Genomic DNA, 19,089 nt, shown 5'->3' with positions numbered 1-19,089 from the left:
TGTTGATTTACAACCACATTTTACAATTCAGTTGTATTTTTCTCGTTTGGGGCGTCAAGTCGTGAGAACTATGCATTGACTCGTACAATTTGGGTTTCGAAATGTAAATTTGTACAACAAAGACACAAATGCCCACATGCAAGACTGCAAGAGTACGTGCACTTACAATAAGAGCTTTCAAGCTTTACTCGTGTGGGCTCTACTCTAAGGGTGCAGAAACAGTGTTTATATCTAACCCCTATTAAACGCCCGAAAGTCAGTGAGTAACTCTTGTCGCATAGTATCTATTCAAATAGAATGGCTAAGTCGTAAATATTAACATGAATATTTATGGCGGTACCATCAAATAGGTAAATAGTACCAATAAATGTTCTAGTGATGTACGGAGTAACATATAAATATTCTTTTTAATGATACAATTAAGTGTGTAAATTGTACATCAAATATTATACTACTGTGAGATATAGTAGTATTTAAGACAATCTATAATCTAATAATATAGTTTACATGCATAATAATAGTACACAAAAAATATAATCATAGAAAATACCTTTATAAATGTCAAATTATATTTTACCCTTCTATTTGGAAAGAGAAAATATAGGCATTATGCCCCTGGATGGACTCAAAGCCAATACTTTGTTATTGGTAAATAAGACCGTGTTAAATGGGCACATCTGAGTTAAAGTTATTTATGCATAAAGTGTTTGATTATTAGAAATAGACAGAGTATCTGAGTATTAAATAAAATGATATTGTACTTCCTGCTTTATTTTTCCACATTGCAAAGTTTATGCTTTAGCACTATAATAAATTATAATTAGAGTAAAGAGAGAAAAAGGCGTGATGTTTGATCGAATTGTCGCTCTCTAGCTAGCTTGATCAGTATACTCCACGGGTAAGTTGTGGCCTATCACGTTTGCCCACAGATGAGTTGTAGAGTAGACTTTTTGCATGTTAAGATTCATTCAATGAGCGTATTGACTTTATCCTCTTCCTCTTCCTTAGTAACTCCAATCTTAGTTGTTTATGGTGATCAAGTCTCCCTCTTTATTCTGATTTAATCACGTATTGAGGGTTACAATTACCCTATAATCTTTCTTATGTGGAGTAACATATTAGTTAGATTTTATTTATTAAATCAATAATAATAATAATAATAAGTGTAGATAAGTTCAATTCAGATAAATTATGGTCTATTAAGGTGAAGAGAACATAACCTATTTTTCACCCGGACCCGAATATAACCTGACCTTTTACTAACCCGACCTAAACTCGACCCAAACCCGATAAGATGTATGACCCGACTCAAGCATGACCCGACCCGAACCCGACTCGCATATGTTATGACATTAACCCGTATTGACCCGACCCGACCCGAGATGACCCGACTTTCACTAACCCGACTCAAACCTAACCCGTTTACCCGAATTGACAGCTTTACCTATATGAATTATGGATGAGTAAACGAAAAAATGAGATTATATTGTAGTATATATATAAGTTCAATTAAAAATTTAGAATTTATGAACATAAATTTTTTTGTGAGGAAACATTGATGTCTGTTTTAATATGACATAACCCTACATCATTTATCAAGTTATGAGTCATGACGACACGTGGCAAAACTTATGACACGTGGCATGATTACTATTCTTCCCATGACTGTATTATTATCTTAAGTCTCAACATAAATTTTGACAATTCAACTATTGAAGTAAAACTTAAACGAAGTATCACAATACTGGGAACTTATTTAGGAAATTATACACAACAATTTAAATTACATAAAAACATAGTTGTATATGGATACTGATAATATGTTTCAATAGAAAGTTCTCCTCTTTTACAGATCAAAGTGATTTTCCGGCATCATTTCAGATAATTACCTTGCTGTTGGACCCATTTCAACTGATATATCGGCAATGGCAATGTCAACAGTAGGACAACCATATTCATGGTTGTCCATGTCTCTATTCCTTCCTTGGGACATCTCGATCGCTAAACAATCATTCAAATCACTCAACACTTGATTCATGGTTGGCCTTTGGATTGAAGTAGATGATACACACATCATAGCAATCTCCAAGGCTTTCCATGCAGAGTTGGTGGTGAAATGTCCTTCCAATCTGTTATCGACAATGAGTTCTATATCCCCACTCTCAAGCTTAGGAGTAGTCCATGCAATTATGTGTATGGGTTCAGCATTATTGCTTCTCACAATTGGTGATTTCCCTGTGATGAGCTCCAATAAAACAACCCCGAAACTAAACACATCGCTCTTCTTATTAAGTCTTTGAGTGCTATAGTATCTGTAACACAAGACATTATGATAATCACTTGTCAGACTAAGAAATATAATTCAATAGTCTAGTATTTCTTTTACAGGCTTATAAATTAAACTGCATAATATGAAAGCATCATAACTCTTTTAATTAGAAAGAAGATAGCATTCAAATGATCCATTGAACAATTAAAATCAAGTATGAGAATTGTAAACTTACTCTGGATCAACATAGCCATGTGTTCCCATAACGTTAGTATTCAGACCACTCTCAGTACTTTCAATAGAGAAACTTTTGGAGATGCCGAAATCTGAAATCTTGGCATGCATGTTCTCGTCTAATAGAATGTTGGAACTTTTCATGTCTCTGTGTACTATAGGAGGTTTACACCCACTGTGCATATACTCCAAACCTATAGTTACAATATTGTTATCATTAGTGCAAGTTAACCTTGTACAACATATAATTAAACAATATCAAACAATGCAACATTTTCTCATATGAAATTGTAGTGTTGCATAGAATATAATACAATCAACTGACCTTGTGCAGCGTCTATGGCAATTTGTAGTCTCTCTTTCCAACATAAAACCTTAACATTTTTATCTACAACAAGAAAATCAATATAAAACCAATTATACATATTTAGTACTAAATAATTTAATGTCATGGTCACAATACAACTTTATACTTCTTACACCTTTAAGTATTTTAGTAGTTTGTTTACCTGAAATATGTTGTTGCAGGTTACCCTTAGTTACATGTTCATAGATGAGTGCCATGGTTGTGCCTTCCTCGCAATAACCTATGAGCGAAACAAGGCTTCTATGATGAACTCTTGTTAACAACTCAGCCTGTAAAAGAAAACAGAATAGAGTTGTCATATATTTTGTCACAGTATAGATATCAAATTTCAGATAGTGTATGTATACTAGAATGAAGAATATTATACCTCAGTACGAAACAACTTTAAACTCAAAGTGGATGGGTTTAACATTTTAACTGCCACAGGAGTATTATCTTCTAAGGAGCCATGATAAACTGCTGCAGATCCTCCTTTGCCAATTATTGTTTGGAAATTATTGGTCATATTCATCACTTCAACGTATGTGAAACTCCGACTCTCCAGCTTTAATGATGCATTTTTTATGTATCTTGCTAAAAAAAATGATAAAACATAGCGTAAGCTACCACTACAACTATAAACAAACCAAAGAAAAAGCATAGTACTAAAACTAGACCTTTCTTATTAATTTTCACATAAAAATCCAAAATAGGATTTTGCAGTCTTTCCTTCAAATTTGATATATAAGCAGCATGCATTTTCTACTGCTCAAGAGTCAAGAATGAAATCAATTTTGAGAAAACTATAGAATTGATATATAACTTGAATGTCACATTGTATAAGTTTTTTTAAGGCTAATCATTATATCTTTCTAAGCCTCCATCTTGCAGTGCAATTTCAATATTACTAGACTTAAATGTTGTTATATATTAGCTAGATCACTACTTCGATCTAGAGCTACTCATGATTTCAAGGCTTTAATTGTGAATGATTTCAAGCCACATTATTTAAGGTGAATCTCTAATAATTTAGGAAATTCAATTTGTATGGTATGATGTCTTTAATTTTAATAATTTATACCCTTAGAATAAGTACCGAAAACTTTAATATACCTGCTTTCTTCCTTTTAAGTACACAAATACATATTGCTATCGAAATAATGATGAATGCTATAGAAGTTGTTGATGACAATATAGCCACCATCTTCTTTGAATTCTTTTTCTTACACGGATTTGACATACACACGTCTGGATTGCCTTCCAATCTGGGATTGAAAAGGATGCAAAGGAGGGAGGTGGAATAATGTTAAAACTTCAAATATGAGATATAACTACACGTGATTAGCATGGGATATAACTTAACCTACCTCAAAATTATAGAGCCATCTTCCACCTTCTTGCTAAGTGCTATCGGAATTGGACCTATGAGCATATTACTTCTCAAATCTCTGTTATAAGAGGATTAGACAAGGTCAACGTCATGCACATCTCAAGTCTTAAGAAGTTGGTTAAAGCAACTAATAAACTTACATAGTATGCAGAGATGGCATCTTAGCTAGAAAATCAGGTATTACCCCTGTAAGATCATTATATGAAAGATTCCTAAAGCAACATGTAAAAGGTCAAGATTTTCATATAACAAACATATACATATTAAATTAAATTTCACAGATCTAACACATCTCGTCAAACTTGATCGAATAACATACTTAATGTATATAATATCAACTTACAAGTAGGTTAAAGATGTAAGAGCAGACAATGAAAGGGGTATATCTCCGGCCAATCCACTGAAAGTCAAATTCCTGGCATTCAATTCATTTTGATTATAGATACTAATATATTTATCAAGTCAAATCATTGCGTTACTTTAAAAAAGATATGTATAGACTTACAAAGAAGTTATTCTTGGGGGATTATGATCATTGTTGCTGCATTCTAAACCATCCCAAGGAACATAAGGCAGACAAGGATCCCCTTGCCAACTCCCCGGCACTGTGTAGTTCATTTTGATCTTCATAATGGCATTTACTGATAATAATAACAAGAGCAATAGTATTATTATTTATTTTAATTGAAAAAAATACTCATTTATGAAATGGAAATTCGCTATTACAAGAATTGTCTCTCTTCCTTTTTTCTATAAGCCTTAGCTTACCATCATTCTGGTCTGTTGGTAATGCTGAGAGGTCCACTACTTCGTATATCTCAAAAGCGTTGAGAATGGGAGGGAGTTGCGAATTATTTGTCTTCGTAATGTGAAACTCAACGACAGATCCATTAATCTTTGTTATGGCAGGAGAAACAATAGTTAACGGTTGCAAATATTTGGGACTTATCATTTCTGACTGATATTTTGTAGGTATTGAAATAGTAAACTCTCTTGACTTATTGCTTTCCAAATTCTGAATTTCTGCAAAGTGCCAGTAAACACATACTAATCCAGTATTAAAGGATTCGATATTCCATGATAAATTTAAGGAGATATTGCCAGGCACAGGAACGGCAACTGTCTTCAAAATTGAAGGTGGTAACTCATAGCGATCGATGAACGTGGAATCCATTGATTGGTTAGTTTTTAAAGATCCCCAATACTGCTTAAAATTAGCTGGATCTCCGCTCCATAGTCGATCATATGGATCATCAGGTACACTAAAAATTAAACATAGTAGTGTGTATAAGATTCAAACATTATGTTAGCCATGATGATCACAATAGAGACACTAATAGAACCTGGAACGCAAAAGTATGTATTTCTAGAAGGAAAATGTGTTGAAAACCAGCTTATAAAAACCAAAATTTGTTTAAAAAGCATCTTATAGTTTTTTTTTTTTTCAAAAGTTTGTCAAAGCACACCTGTTTTATCTTTTTTTTTGTTAAGTCCAACTATTTCCTCGGGTTCCGACTAATTACTTATATTTTCGGCGTAAACTAATATGTGCAATTCACGTGACCCACTTAACTCAACTTTTATTTTATTTTTCCGCCCTTTCCCTCATTCATTTCCCTCTTCATCATAATTGGTTTTTATAGTCTTTTATACAATTGCACTGAAATGTAAGTGATCACCAAGGGTAAATGAATGGAGGGAAAAAGGGGAAAAATAATAGAAAAGTGGAGTTAAGTAAGTCACGTGAGGTGCACATGCTAATTAACGCTGGAAATGTCAATCAAAAGTCGAAACCCAAAAAGTGGTGGGATTCAACATAAAAAATTTTAAAACAGGTGTGCTTTGACAAAATAAAATTTATAAGATGGTTTTAAACAAAATTTGGTTTTTATAAGATGGTTTTTAACAAATTTTCCTTTCTAGAATCTTAATAAAATTGTAGTACAATCTTTTTTTTTATCAAATTTTTTTTATGCTTTGATTTAGAATACGGAATACAAGGGAATCTTTCGAATTTTTTCGAACTTTTCACCAAAACAAATCTTCCAAGTCATTAATCCTCAATTTTCTTCCTTTCAGGTTTTCCCGTAACTTCTAAGTTCTAATGGATATTTCTTTTATCTAATTTTTTCTACCGTCAAGAAAATTGTTAAATCTATCGGTTTTAATGCGCAAAATTTTTTTTTTTTATAAGTTTTAAAACAATACTAAATAAACATTATGCATATTTGATTTATAAACATTATGCATATTCAAAGTTAAATTCAGTCAAGAAAATATGCACATAGTCAAAAAATATTATTAACCTAACATTTCTAGACTAGTATATTTGTTAGACACTGGATTGCATTGGATTAAGAATTATATGGTATATACATGATATTCTAGAAAAACAAATATTATGCACATCGAATTCGAGTTTTTTTTTTCACATATTCTTCAAAATATATGCACGTTTAGTACAAAGTATATGCACATAAAATCCTTATCATCATTCGCATTATAAGAAGCTTCTCATTATAAGAACATCTATGTGAGTAATAATTTAGAACATCTTATTTAAGAATTAGAACATGTGAGTAAAAATTTAGAACATCATACTTATTTTTTTGTAGCATAGCGTTTATAACAAAATGCCTAGAAATTTAGAACCTAGACTCAATGATTCTTCACATATGTAATAGTTTTTAGAGGAATAAACTTAGCATTTCAAAATATAGTTTTAATTGGAACATGATACTCAAATTTTAAGACCTTGAACTCAAAAAAAACTGAACATATATGCAATATTTCTTAGAACATATGCAATATTTTTAGAACATATGCAACATATTTTAGAACATATGTAACAGTTTTAAAAACATATTTAAATGTTTTAGAACATAATTCGTTAATATAGAACACGAATTGAAATTTGATTTTTATAACGAATTGATTTGAAATTAGTTTATTCTTGATTTACAAGGTAACAAAAACATATGAATTGTTGTTTAGTTTCTTATATTCAATTAAAATTCCTTGAAATTTCAAACTCTATAATTTGCCCAATTTGATTGATTTGGATGAAAAAAAATTTTGATTTCACATATTAAATTGTCGATTAAGCTTGGTTTACCTTTGATTAAGCTTCACAACTTGAATTCTTGACTACAATTGTTCAAAAGTTGATACAAAACACATGAAAATCTTGAGCATGGTGGTGATGGTGGTCGTCGTGGAGAGGAGAGAGGGTATAGTCCATGATGTCGGGGAGAAGAGAAAGAGTGATGGTGGTGGAGGTGACGGCATAAAGGATATGGAACAGGCGGTGGTGGTGATAGAGGAACTGGCTAGAGATTGGATATTGTTGGTGAGGATAGAAGAGAAAATGTTGAGGTTGAAGATGATGGGTTAAATTTATTTTCAGAACATCTACCTTAACATATTAGAACATAGATGTGTTCTCACATGAGTATATATATATATATATATATATATATATATATATATATATATAATAGGAACTAAGAACCAATCTCAGCCATTGATCGCACTCAATCTGATGGCTCACGTTTCACCCGCATTCATTAATGGCATTTTCGTAATTATTCGGTTTTTGCAACTTTTTTCCAGTTTTTAAACTTTTAAGGCAATTTCGTTTACTTTATGTCTGATTTCATTTACATATACTAACTTTTTATTTACTTTTTAGAAATAAAACTGGAAAGAAAAACACTTTACAAATTGAAATATTACGAAAATGCCATTAATGACACGAGAATCATGTGAGCCATCCGATTAACAGGATTTAAAGGCCTAGATTAGTTCCTAGTTCTTATTATAGCTTTAGTTCTCATTATATATATATATATATATATATATATATATATATATATATACACGAAGTATATACTTCCTCTGTTTTTTTATTGCACCATGAAAGATTTCACGCTTGCCAATACATTACTTTAGCTATTAATATCTTCAATTATACTTTTGTAAAAATTATAAAAAATTGATAAAAGTAGATTTTGAGACGAATCTAAACTAGATCTCACATGACTATGTTTTTCCTAATTGATAAATCACCAATGATGGTCAAAGAAGAATAAGTGAATAGTGTAAAAGTCCTAATGGTGCAATAAAATAAAAACGGAGGAAGTATATATATATATATATATATATATATATATATATATATATATATATATAATTTGACAATAACTTTTTGGCTAACACCTTAGGTTGCGAATTTTGTACAATCCAACACATAAAATGAAAGACTTGAATGAGTAGAGTGTCACATGCACCTAAAATTGTTTTAAAATGCCCTTTAACATAATATATATATATATTTAATATAAGCATTAGACATAAATTTATATCTTCATAAGTTGTGGTGTACGTAATTTGATTGAAGTAGAAATAAAGAAACAAACACAAATACCTCGTATAGCCGTTAAAATAGAAGCCAGGATCCATGCCAGCGTCCATGCGCTTAAGTAGCCTTAGTGCACCATCACTGGAATTGTATATAGAGTCGTTTAACGCCCTCAACTCTAATGTAGTAATAAAAGGTGTGGTTGAACCAGTTTTCACCAAACATACGTTTATCAAATTTTCTGGGGGAGTGTAAATAAGTTCCAAAAACTTATTGTCGTTTACGCCTTTTAAATAAATTGTTGACCAAAAATGAACTCCAATGTATACATCAAATTCTGGTATGATATCGAGGCCATCATAATTTCCATAGTAGAACATAGCTCTGATTAAATAGTATCGATTTTTGCCTTGTAAAGGTTTCAAGGTGTAACAATTTCTAATTCCATCTGGGAAACTTCTAAGTGTGTTGTATATTTTCCCACCATCATCATAATATGTGTAGTTGCTGTCGACTTCCATGTTTATTCCAGTGTTGATGAATTCGGAATCTGAAACATAATATAACCCTCTCGTATTGTCATATCGTGATTGTGTCGTCATTCCACAGTCAATGCTGATGAAGCCTTCAAATTTTATTGTGAGGAAACCACCAAAAATAAAAACAACCACATCCATTAGCAATGATCATGAAGCAATTATTTAAAGCTTCATATTAACTAATTGAATGTACGTATAAGCAAGTTACTAGAAGAATAATTATACCTGCAGCAACTCTTTTATTGGCTAATGAAGTCAAATTTGCAGCATCATCAGCAGCCAATGAGAAAATTAATCCATAATTGTAAAACAACAAGCATGGTATTAGTATATTGATGGTCTTCAAGGCCATAACCCAAATCCACGGCATTTTATTTTTTTTAATCAATAAATTTTTTGGACTAAAGAATTTCTTATGTATATGCAGGCAATCAGATACATATACTGATATACTTATATACTAGGATTAACATGGACTTGTAAGAGTCGACTCCAGGCCACTACTTTTCTATAGACTTGACTTTGAAGTTTGAACAATGAACCTTCTTTCTCACCACTCAATCCTATCTAGGATTTTTATCTGGTTAATTTGCTATTTAGTAATCTTTGTCTGATCTTTAAATTTTGAGTTATACCTCACAAGCTAAGGGGTACACGCATAAAAAAAAATAATAATAACCAAAAAAAAAAAAAAAGAAAAAATCAAGAGTAGTTTTACTTTTTATAGGGAGTAAGAACATTTAAAGATATACTTTGTATACATTTATGTGAAAGAAGTTGAACAATTATTATAGGGTAGTTATGACAGGTTTTTTTTTTTTTTTTTTTTTTTTTGGTTTATGTTTATGGGAATGGTAATTATGATAACTTGATAAGATAGTTTTTTTTTTTAAAAAAAAAATAATTTTTAATTGTGAGTAAATAATGTAATTTTTAAAAAGTAGAGGGATATTTTAAGAAAAGCAAAATTTATCGACGAAGAAATCCTTTCGCTTTATATAGAACTATAGATAATACACGCTATATTTTTTTAAGGAAACTAGAGTGTACCCGTGCAAAATGCACGGGATATATTTTATATTAGAAAAGAAATAAATATATAATATAAGAAAAAATTATATCAAATAAGGAAATTGATTTGATGTAGTAACTTAGGCCATGCTTTTTTTTTAGAGTTGTTGTATTTTGATTTGCTTTACAATGCTCTGTTCAAATCTGCTTTATTAAGTATTTTTAGTAATCTGCCGACACCTATTATGCTCTGCTGAAATATGATATTCAATGTTTTGCCCAGAAATTCAAAAAAAAAAAAAAAAAACAGGGTCGACTCTTATACGTGGTTGGCCACAAAATGTGCCCAACTATTATGAGGGCTAATTTGTTAAATCTATAGAGGTTACTCATTCTGTGTTATAGGGGATACTTAGTTAGTAGCTTTTCGGTGAGGTCAGTCATACAAATAGCGTGTTGTACATTTTATTATTATTATTATTATTATTATTATTATTATTATTATTATTATTATTATTATTATTAGTTATTGGTTTGTAAAAAAATAAAATTAAAAAAAAAAAAGAACTCAAATGCATGAGATTTGAGTTTTGGAGATTTGGAGGGCTGTGGTGAATTGGCTTTGCAATTATATTATAGATTATTTTTTTATTTTTATTTTATTTAGAAGATTTGTGTCAGTTAATCCATGTTAAATGTGTATTTGTAATTAATGTCATTGTGTTTATTTGGAATACTTAATGATTATATGTTTATGTTTTGTCTTAAGTTAATTTAATTTTTATTTTTAATTACAGAGAGATTGCGTTCATGCCCCGCTAACTTTGTACAATTTCTTCCAAAATTAATTGAAAGAAAGGTTTACGCCATTGGATACTTTTCAATCCTTACAAATAAAAAGCAATATCGCACACATTGTTAGTGACACCAAAATAATGATTTAAATTTTCAAAATACTATTGTTAGGGCGATTGGGGACGATGAAAAATTCCAATGTATAGATTTGATAGATTTTGTACAATTAAAATTTTTAGATCAATTTCACAACAATTATTCACTTCTCGGTAAATATATATATGGATTTAATTTATACGACTATAAAGATTAATTTTATATAAACTAGATGAAGCCCGTGCAATGCACGGTTTGTTAGTATTTTTTTAAAAAAAATATTTTTCATATTTATGTGATTTTTGTTACTACGTATTATATTAGCTTTAAAATATTAGATAAAATTTCTAATCTCAAAAGATAATATTTTATATTTAATTAATTTAAACTTTAAAATTTCATTCGTCAATTTTGCTAACGTGGCATTTGAATTATTTAATTGTAAAATAAATTAATAATCTCTTATTTAATTGGCTACAACTTAAATTCATAATCCAACATAGCGCGCTAAGAAAAATAAATCCTACGTGGCTCTCTAAAAACTCGGGGAAAAACTCCCTTATATATATATATATATATATATATATATATATATATATATATATATATATATATATATATATATATATATATATATATATATATATATATTAGATTTAATTTTTGCTAACATGTTTTATTTATCCATTTTGATTAGTTGGAAGAGATATGGGTGTGAACGAAGTTAGTGATTATCGAAATAGAAGATAAATAGTATACATGTTTTTATTATTTTTTATATTTTTATTTTTTAAAAAACAACGAATAATGATTTAGGATTTAAATCATTAAATCATTAAAAAAAATATATATATCTTTTCACATTAAAGATTTTATCATAAAATATCATATTTACAATTTTTTTGGAAGATATCATATTAATTAACAATCACAATGTGTTTTTTGTAATAGGCAATAGCACTTTAATTAAAATAACAATAATAAATAAAGTCACATTATAAATTACATTAAAAAAATATACTTTTTGTAATAGGCAATAGCACTTTAATTAAAATAAAATGTATGTATTTTTTGTCTGAAATTATTAAATATTAAAATAAATCAAATAATTTTAAAAAATAACTTAGAATCTCTATGAAAATATATTTTCTTGAGATTTTTATATGAATAAACCGTGCATCGTACGGGGTTTCATCTAGTAAATAATATATTAGGAATGTGGGATGGGTAGTTATTGGTGTTGTAACGGATGTGAGAAAGAACAAATTAATGAATGCAAAACAAATAAATAGCACACACACATTTACGTGGTTCACCAACAATGTGTTGGCTACGTCCACGGACAGGCGAGAGAAAAGCTTTATTGATCTTGAGGAAATTCCATATTACAGATTGATAATTTCAATTATCAATAATAGACTAAGCTATGAATAAACCCTAACTAGGAATATATATAGCTTCCCCAAATAAGATAGATAAGTGCATAAAAACGGCCCATGAAACCCTAATAAATCGTGTGGGTTCCACCGTGCACAAACGGAGAGCTCTCGCTCACCATCGAGCGAGCTATCGCTCGGACCCCAGTCGAGCTATCGCTCATGGTCGAGCAAGCTATCGCTCGGCCCCTATCTCACCTTCGACCTTCGCGAGCTACCGAGCGAGCTATCGCTCGGCCTAGTCGAACCAATATGTCTTCGTGAGCTATAGCTCACTCGCATAGGAGCTCTAGCTCCAATTTCGTCGCAACTCCATATGCTTCCGAAACTACCGAGCTACCTCTCGAGCTATAGCTCGCTGCTCCTAAACCCAAATTCAAGGCATATTTCAACAATCTCCACCTTGACTTGAATCCTCTCACAAAAACAGATAACCAGACGCATTGATCACAATGCCCAGACTCTCCCTGCAACCAGACTTGTCCCGAAAGACAACCAGACCAGATCAGCCCCGTAGGACTCCAGATTAGCCCCGTAGAGCTCCAGATTAGCCCCGTAGGGCTACTAACAGCTTCAAATAATTTGTAAGTCCAAGCAACCTTGGGACTTACTCTGCGGAACTAGATTTGAACAAACGGCTTGACAATGCTTCTTCCTAGCACGAGCAACACCTCCCTTGGGCGGCTCAGATATATCCACTTCTCCAACAGATAGTGCAAAAGCCACCTTGTCTTCCTGACCTTTCCTTTGGGGAGAGTTCCCAAATATTACTTGCCGACCAAGAGCCAAACTAGACTGACCCGATTTCAACGGCGAAGACTGTGATGCTTCAAATTCAGACTCAGACTCAGATTGTGAGTGTTGACTGATCTTTCCCGGACGTGGACCACCACCCCCACCTAGAGTGACTCTATGCTCCACCTGTTTCTCAACACTAACAGATGATGTGATAACACCAGACTCAAAAACAGATAACGTAGACCCTTGCAAAACATACAATGTCTCCCGTTTAACACCTTTCAGAACTACCTTTGAACCCTTGTAGACATACAATCCTCCACCTTCACCTTTGAAACTGAACCCTTTTCTGTCTAGAAGACTAAGTGAAATCAAATTCCTCATGATCTGTGGAACATGCCTAACATTGTTCAACATACATAATTTACCATCATGTGTTCGAATTCTAATGGACCCTATACCAACTATTTTGCAGACTTTGTTGTTGGCCATAGTAACACCTCCATCAACCTGTTCGTAGTTCGTAAACCACTCCCTACGTGAACACATATGATAAGACGCCCCCGAATCTAGAATCCACACATCAGATTGATGCGCACGCTCATAAGCAATCAAGATATAATCCTCTTCTGAACGGGTGTCTCCATCTGCAATATCTGCAGAATCTGAATTTTCCTGTTGTCTCATCTTCTTGGGACATTCAGATTTCCAATGCCCCTTCTCCTTACAATAATTACAGATATCATTAGGTTTAGGACCCCTAGAATACAGTTTCCTCGATTTTCTCCCCGAATTCCCCTGCCCATTACCTTCACTGGCTACTAATCCGGCAGCCTGATCATCTGTACCTGTACCAGACGCCTTATAGCGCAACTCTCTAGTATGGAGAGCAGATCTAACCTCCTCTAAAGACACTGTCTCTTTACCAATAATACAAGACTGCACAAAATTCTCATATGACACTGGTAAAGACACTAACAAAATTAAGGCAGCATCCTTATCCTCAACCTTAACATCAATATTACGCAATTCTAACAAAATCGTATTCAATTGATCTAAGTGTTCTCTAAGGGATGTACCTTCAAACATTCGCAGACCGAACAGACGTTGCTTCAATAGCAACTTGTTGGTTAAAGACTTTGTCATGTATAGACTCTCCAGTTTCAACCATAGACCCGATGCGGTTTCCTCCTCCGCAACCTCAGTGATAACATCGTCTGCCAGACACAACATGATTGTTGAATGTGCCTTCTCCTCCAGAATGGCCATCTCAGCGGTATCCGGACCCGGTGACTTCTTTGTCGATGGTGTCTCAGCGTCATCTAGACTCGATGACTTCTTTGCCAACGGCGCCCATAGCCCTTGCTGCTTCAACAAAGCCCGCATCTTGATCTGCCACAGACTAAAACTATTCTTCCCCGTGAATTTATCAATTGTAACATTCATCCCAGACATCTCTCCCACTCAAATCGAACCTAAGCTCTGATACCAATTGTTGTAACGGATGTGAGAAAGAACAAATTAATGAATGCAAAACAAATAAATAGCACACACAGTTTTACGTGGTTCACCAACAATGTGTTGGCTACGTCCACGGATAGGCGAGAGAAAAACTTTATTGATCTTGAGGAAATTCCAGATTACAGATTGATAATTTCAATTATCAATAATAGACTAAGCTATGAATAAACCCTAACTAGGAATATATATAGCTTCCCCAAATAAGATAGATAAGTGCATAAAAACGGCCCATGACACCCTAATAAATCGTGTGGGTTCCACCGTGCACAAACGGAGAGCTCTCGCTCACCATCGAGCGAGCTATCGCTCGGACCCCAGTCGAGCTATCGCTCGACCCCTATTTCACCTTCGACCTTCGCGAGCTACCACGCGAGCTATCGAGCGAGCTATCGCTCGACCTAATCGAACCAATATGTCTTCGTGAGCTATAGCTCACTCGCATAGGAGCTCTAGCTCCAATTTCGTCGCAACTCCATATGCTTCCAAAACTACCGAGCTACCTCTCGAGCTATAGCTCGCTGCTCCAAAACCCAAATTCAAGGCATATTTCAACAATTGGTTTGAAAAAAAATATATAAAATAAAATAAAAATGAAAAAAAAAAAAAAAAAAACTCAAATACATGAGATTTGAGTTTTGGGGATTTGGAGGGTTGTGGTGAATTGACTCTGCAATTATATTATAGATTTTGTGAAAAACTACCTATTATAGTCTAGAATTTGCGAGAAACTATCTATTAAAAAAATATTGTAATTGACTACCTAGCTTTTGAAAAATGTTGTAATTTACTACCTTACGCCGGATTATGAAGTTTGACCAAAATTTTCCGGCGTTGACTTGGTCACGTGATACTTAGTGACCATCAAGTGGGAAAATTGTGAGAAAATTTTGGGAAAGAAAAGGTTATTAAGTGTCACGTGATCAAGTCAACGGCGGAGAATTTTGGTCAAACTCCTTCATAATCCGGCGTAAGGTAGTAAATTACAATATTTTTCAAAAATTAGATAGTCAATTACAACTTTTTTTTAATAGGTAGTTTCTCGCAAATTCTGGAATATAATAGGTACTTTTTCACAAAATTTCCATTTTTTTATTTACAACCTCAGTTTACAATTCAGTTATATTCATTCTTGTTTTTGTGCGTCAAGTCATGAGAACTATGCGTTGACTCGTACAATGACGACTTGTTAATGTTAATACGTACAACAAAGACACTAAATGTATGCCCACATGCAAGAGTACGTACTCTTACCATAAGAGCTTTCAGTCTTTAGTTTTTAGTTTTTAGTTTTTAGCGTGGGATCTACTCTAAGGGTGCAGAAACCGTGTATATATCAAACCCCAAGTAAACGCCCAAAAGCGTACTTTTTTCTTGGTAAACAAGACCGTGTTAAATGGGCACCTCTCAGGCTCCAACATGTTAGACCCAGAAAGCAAGAGCAAGAGATTATACAAGGTTTTTTATCACTCTAAAACTTAAATAAATCAATAACTTTTTATTAAATTTGAATTTCACAAATATCGATATAATTACGAAAATGTCATACTGACTAGTCATTTTCGTTAATTTATTATGATTTTGTCAATTGATAAACAAAATCAGTTTATAAAGGTAATAAAGTGGGGCTCCCTCCAAGAATAATGAAGCCAGCGGGAATTAAGACTCCAGGGGGGCAAAACTTATAAATCCTTTTGTTTTATAACAATTGCAACACTTTGAGTACTTTTGCAATATTCATAAGCTTACTTTAACTAAAAATTTTACTAATAAATAAAAGTATATGCATACCATATAAATTATTTTTGGATTAGTCTTAAGGTATATTTTCACTATATTAACCTTTTATATTTCATAATAACCTTTTATAGTTTTTCTCACGGGTGAGTTGTAGAGTAGACTTTTTTCGTATCTAGATTTATTCAACAACATGTCGATCTATTGACTTTCCCATCTTCCTCTTCCTCTTCCTCTTCCTTTGTAACCTCTTTTAAACTCTCTTCAACTATGTAGTTGTTAATGGTGATTAAGTCTCCCTCTTTATTAGGATTTAATCATGTGTTGAGGGTTGCAGTCAGTGTCGAGCTAAACTTGCAAATTATTTTTGGGCCCTGTTCAACTTTTCAAAATGGGGTCTTCTTCATAAATTTAATACCTAATTTTTACTTTAAAATGAGGATTTCTTTTATATATATAAAATTGAAAAACCGAGTAAAATGCATATATAGAAAATTTTGGGGGATTAACAATTGTTTAATAATTAACTAGTGTATATCCCGGGTGTAAGGAGGGTGATCCCATCGTAAGGGGTACTCTCCTTAAATGCCCTTAGCCACTTAAAAGCCTAGGACTTTACACTTGTTAAGGTGTAGTAGGATTTGAATTCCTGATTGTTTGGGGGACCTTGAATTAGGATTGATTCTATCATCACGCTTATTTGTAAGAAACAAGTAAGAGTCGCCCATGACTTTTAGGAAAAACTCATAAACCTCGTTCATGCCTTTCTTCCATGTGGAGTTCATGGAATAATTAGCACAAATCATAAGTTTACCCATTCCCAAATTGGTCTATAAGCCAGAAATGAGTTCGGGAGCAAGGGTACTAAGATAACGTTTCTTTTAGAGGGGGATCGTCATCCTATCCCTAGTACGACCTCTACAAGCTCTTCCTTTTTCACAATTTCATCACCAAACAATATATGCAACGCGATACCTAAAACTATGTTAGTTGATTTTATGTACAAGCATTAATTAACGTAAGAATTACATCGCAAAGTCGTTATTCTTATTTAATAATATTCGTGAAAGAACAATAAATAAACAAGATTCGCCTTGGCTTAGGTGATCAACCTACAATTATTTAATTCAATTCTAGTCTTTATTTAACGCAAGATGCTATGTGGAATTGATTAATTAATTATTTTAAAAGTGGTCAAACAACACTAATTAATTAATTAATTAAAATCCTTTTAATCAAGAAAATAATGGTGGTTTAACTAAGTGCTCGAGAATTTACCACTTCTCTTTGCTAGATCTCCGTTTAGAACAGTTATGGACACCTTCTTGTTGGGGAGCCTCCACCGTAGTAACAAAGTATCGAAAGGGTGAGTGTTTAGGACAAGAGGGCTAGGTTGCACAAGTTCACAAGTTATTTCGCCAGAGTTTTTATATTAATTTCTGTCTGTTGAAGCCTCAGTTTAAGCTCGTATTTATAGAGAAGGATTAGGTTTAGGGTTTCGAGCAATCTGCAGCAGCAGGTGTCGCGCGCAATAGATGAAGTTACGCGCGGCAACCCAGCGCAAGTTATAGAGTTGCGCTGCTATGTGCAGCGCAACTCTTGGTCTTGCGCCCAGCTTTTATGGTAAGATTCGATTTTATATTTTCCGTATAATTTCCGAATAATTACAAATCTTCTGCGGAAGTTGCGCTGGGTGTCGCACGCAACTGAAATAGTTTCGCGCGGCAGCCCAGCGCGACTTTCTGAGATGCACGCGGCTTTTTCTGCGGCAGCACTAAGTTTTAACCTAGGCGCTCCTAAATCCGTTATTATTAGGGTTTAAGCACGGGCTTAAGCTTAATTATGATCGGGTTTAGTTAATTGGACCTTTGTTTTGGCTTTTCTTTAATTTGGGCTAGTCTTTTGTGTTTTGTGGCTTAACCAGTTATCCATAAGTTTTCTTCACTTTGATCCAACACGAAGATGGCTTTATTTATCGTCATTGCACTTCCTGTAGGGACAGAAGTCCAAAAGTAGATGTCTATAGTTAACCCCCACTTTGATCGAGTCTAGAATAGACGATGATCAAAGTAGTCAAGGAAATAAATGCGAGACTCATTCTGCGAAGTTCTCTAAGGATAGAGAATCTTTCAGTAATGTTTAAGGATGTCGAAACGATCCTTGGTTCGTTAAGTGTTTAAAACAAGTAGTTATTAAGGCTAGAAAAATTCCTTCCTAGTCTTAACGCGCTAAAGAATCTAGATTGATCCTTTACAATTGTAGAATGCTCTTACAAGTAAAAGTATTCCGGGTGATGTCAGGTCATGAAAAGAAATCGGTTTTAAAAGAATAAAAGAGGAGGATTTCCTCTCAATCGTGTCATCGTTGGTATAAAGTCCCTCGATATGTCATTAAAACTTTAGCCTGACTTTAACAAAGTAAAGGATGAAAAAGGGGGTTTTCAGTATTCGAGCCGAAATGGTCCGGCATTCGAGCCGGATGTCCACAAGATAGAAATACATGTCTCAAGACTGGAGGCATACATCCAAATTTAGTGAGAGGGAAGAAAGTCAGCAACTCTCTCATCAGTTTTGTCCATAAGATGAGTACACGTGTCTCAGGTGTGGGGGCACGTGACTAC

General features: G+C 33.2%; 1 protein-coding gene across 1 annotated transcript; it reads right to left on the bottom strand.

The window, feature by feature from the left end:
• Positions 1 to 1,718: 1,718 nt before the first annotated feature.
• LOC145588928 (putative LRR receptor-like serine/threonine-protein kinase At1g07560) lies at positions 1,719 to 9,508 on the bottom strand. The gene is made up of 13 exons (XM_081645513.1): positions 9,364 to 9,508; positions 8,666 to 9,224; positions 5,008 to 5,501; positions 4,745 to 4,880; positions 4,583 to 4,654; positions 4,380 to 4,451; positions 4,217 to 4,297; positions 3,963 to 4,114; positions 3,238 to 3,443; positions 3,013 to 3,139; positions 2,829 to 2,891; positions 2,505 to 2,697; positions 1,719 to 2,312 (listed from the first exon to the last, which is right to left on the bottom strand). The coding sequence occupies exons 1-13, from the start codon at positions 9,506 to 9,508 to the stop codon at positions 1,886 to 1,888; spliced, it is 2,727 nt and encodes a 908-aa protein (XP_081501639.1). The 3' UTR covers positions 1,719 to 1,885.
• Between the last annotated feature and the right edge of the window lie 9,581 nt (positions 9,509 to 19,089).

This window comes from Chenopodium album, chromosome 17 (genome assembly GCF_948465745.1).
Source record: "Chenopodium album chromosome 17, dcCheAlbu1.1, whole genome shotgun sequence".
In the NCBI taxonomy this organism is placed as follows: domain Eukaryota; kingdom Viridiplantae; phylum Streptophyta; class Magnoliopsida; order Caryophyllales; family Amaranthaceae; genus Chenopodium; species Chenopodium album.
This window is presented reverse-complemented; position numbering and strand designations above follow the sequence as displayed.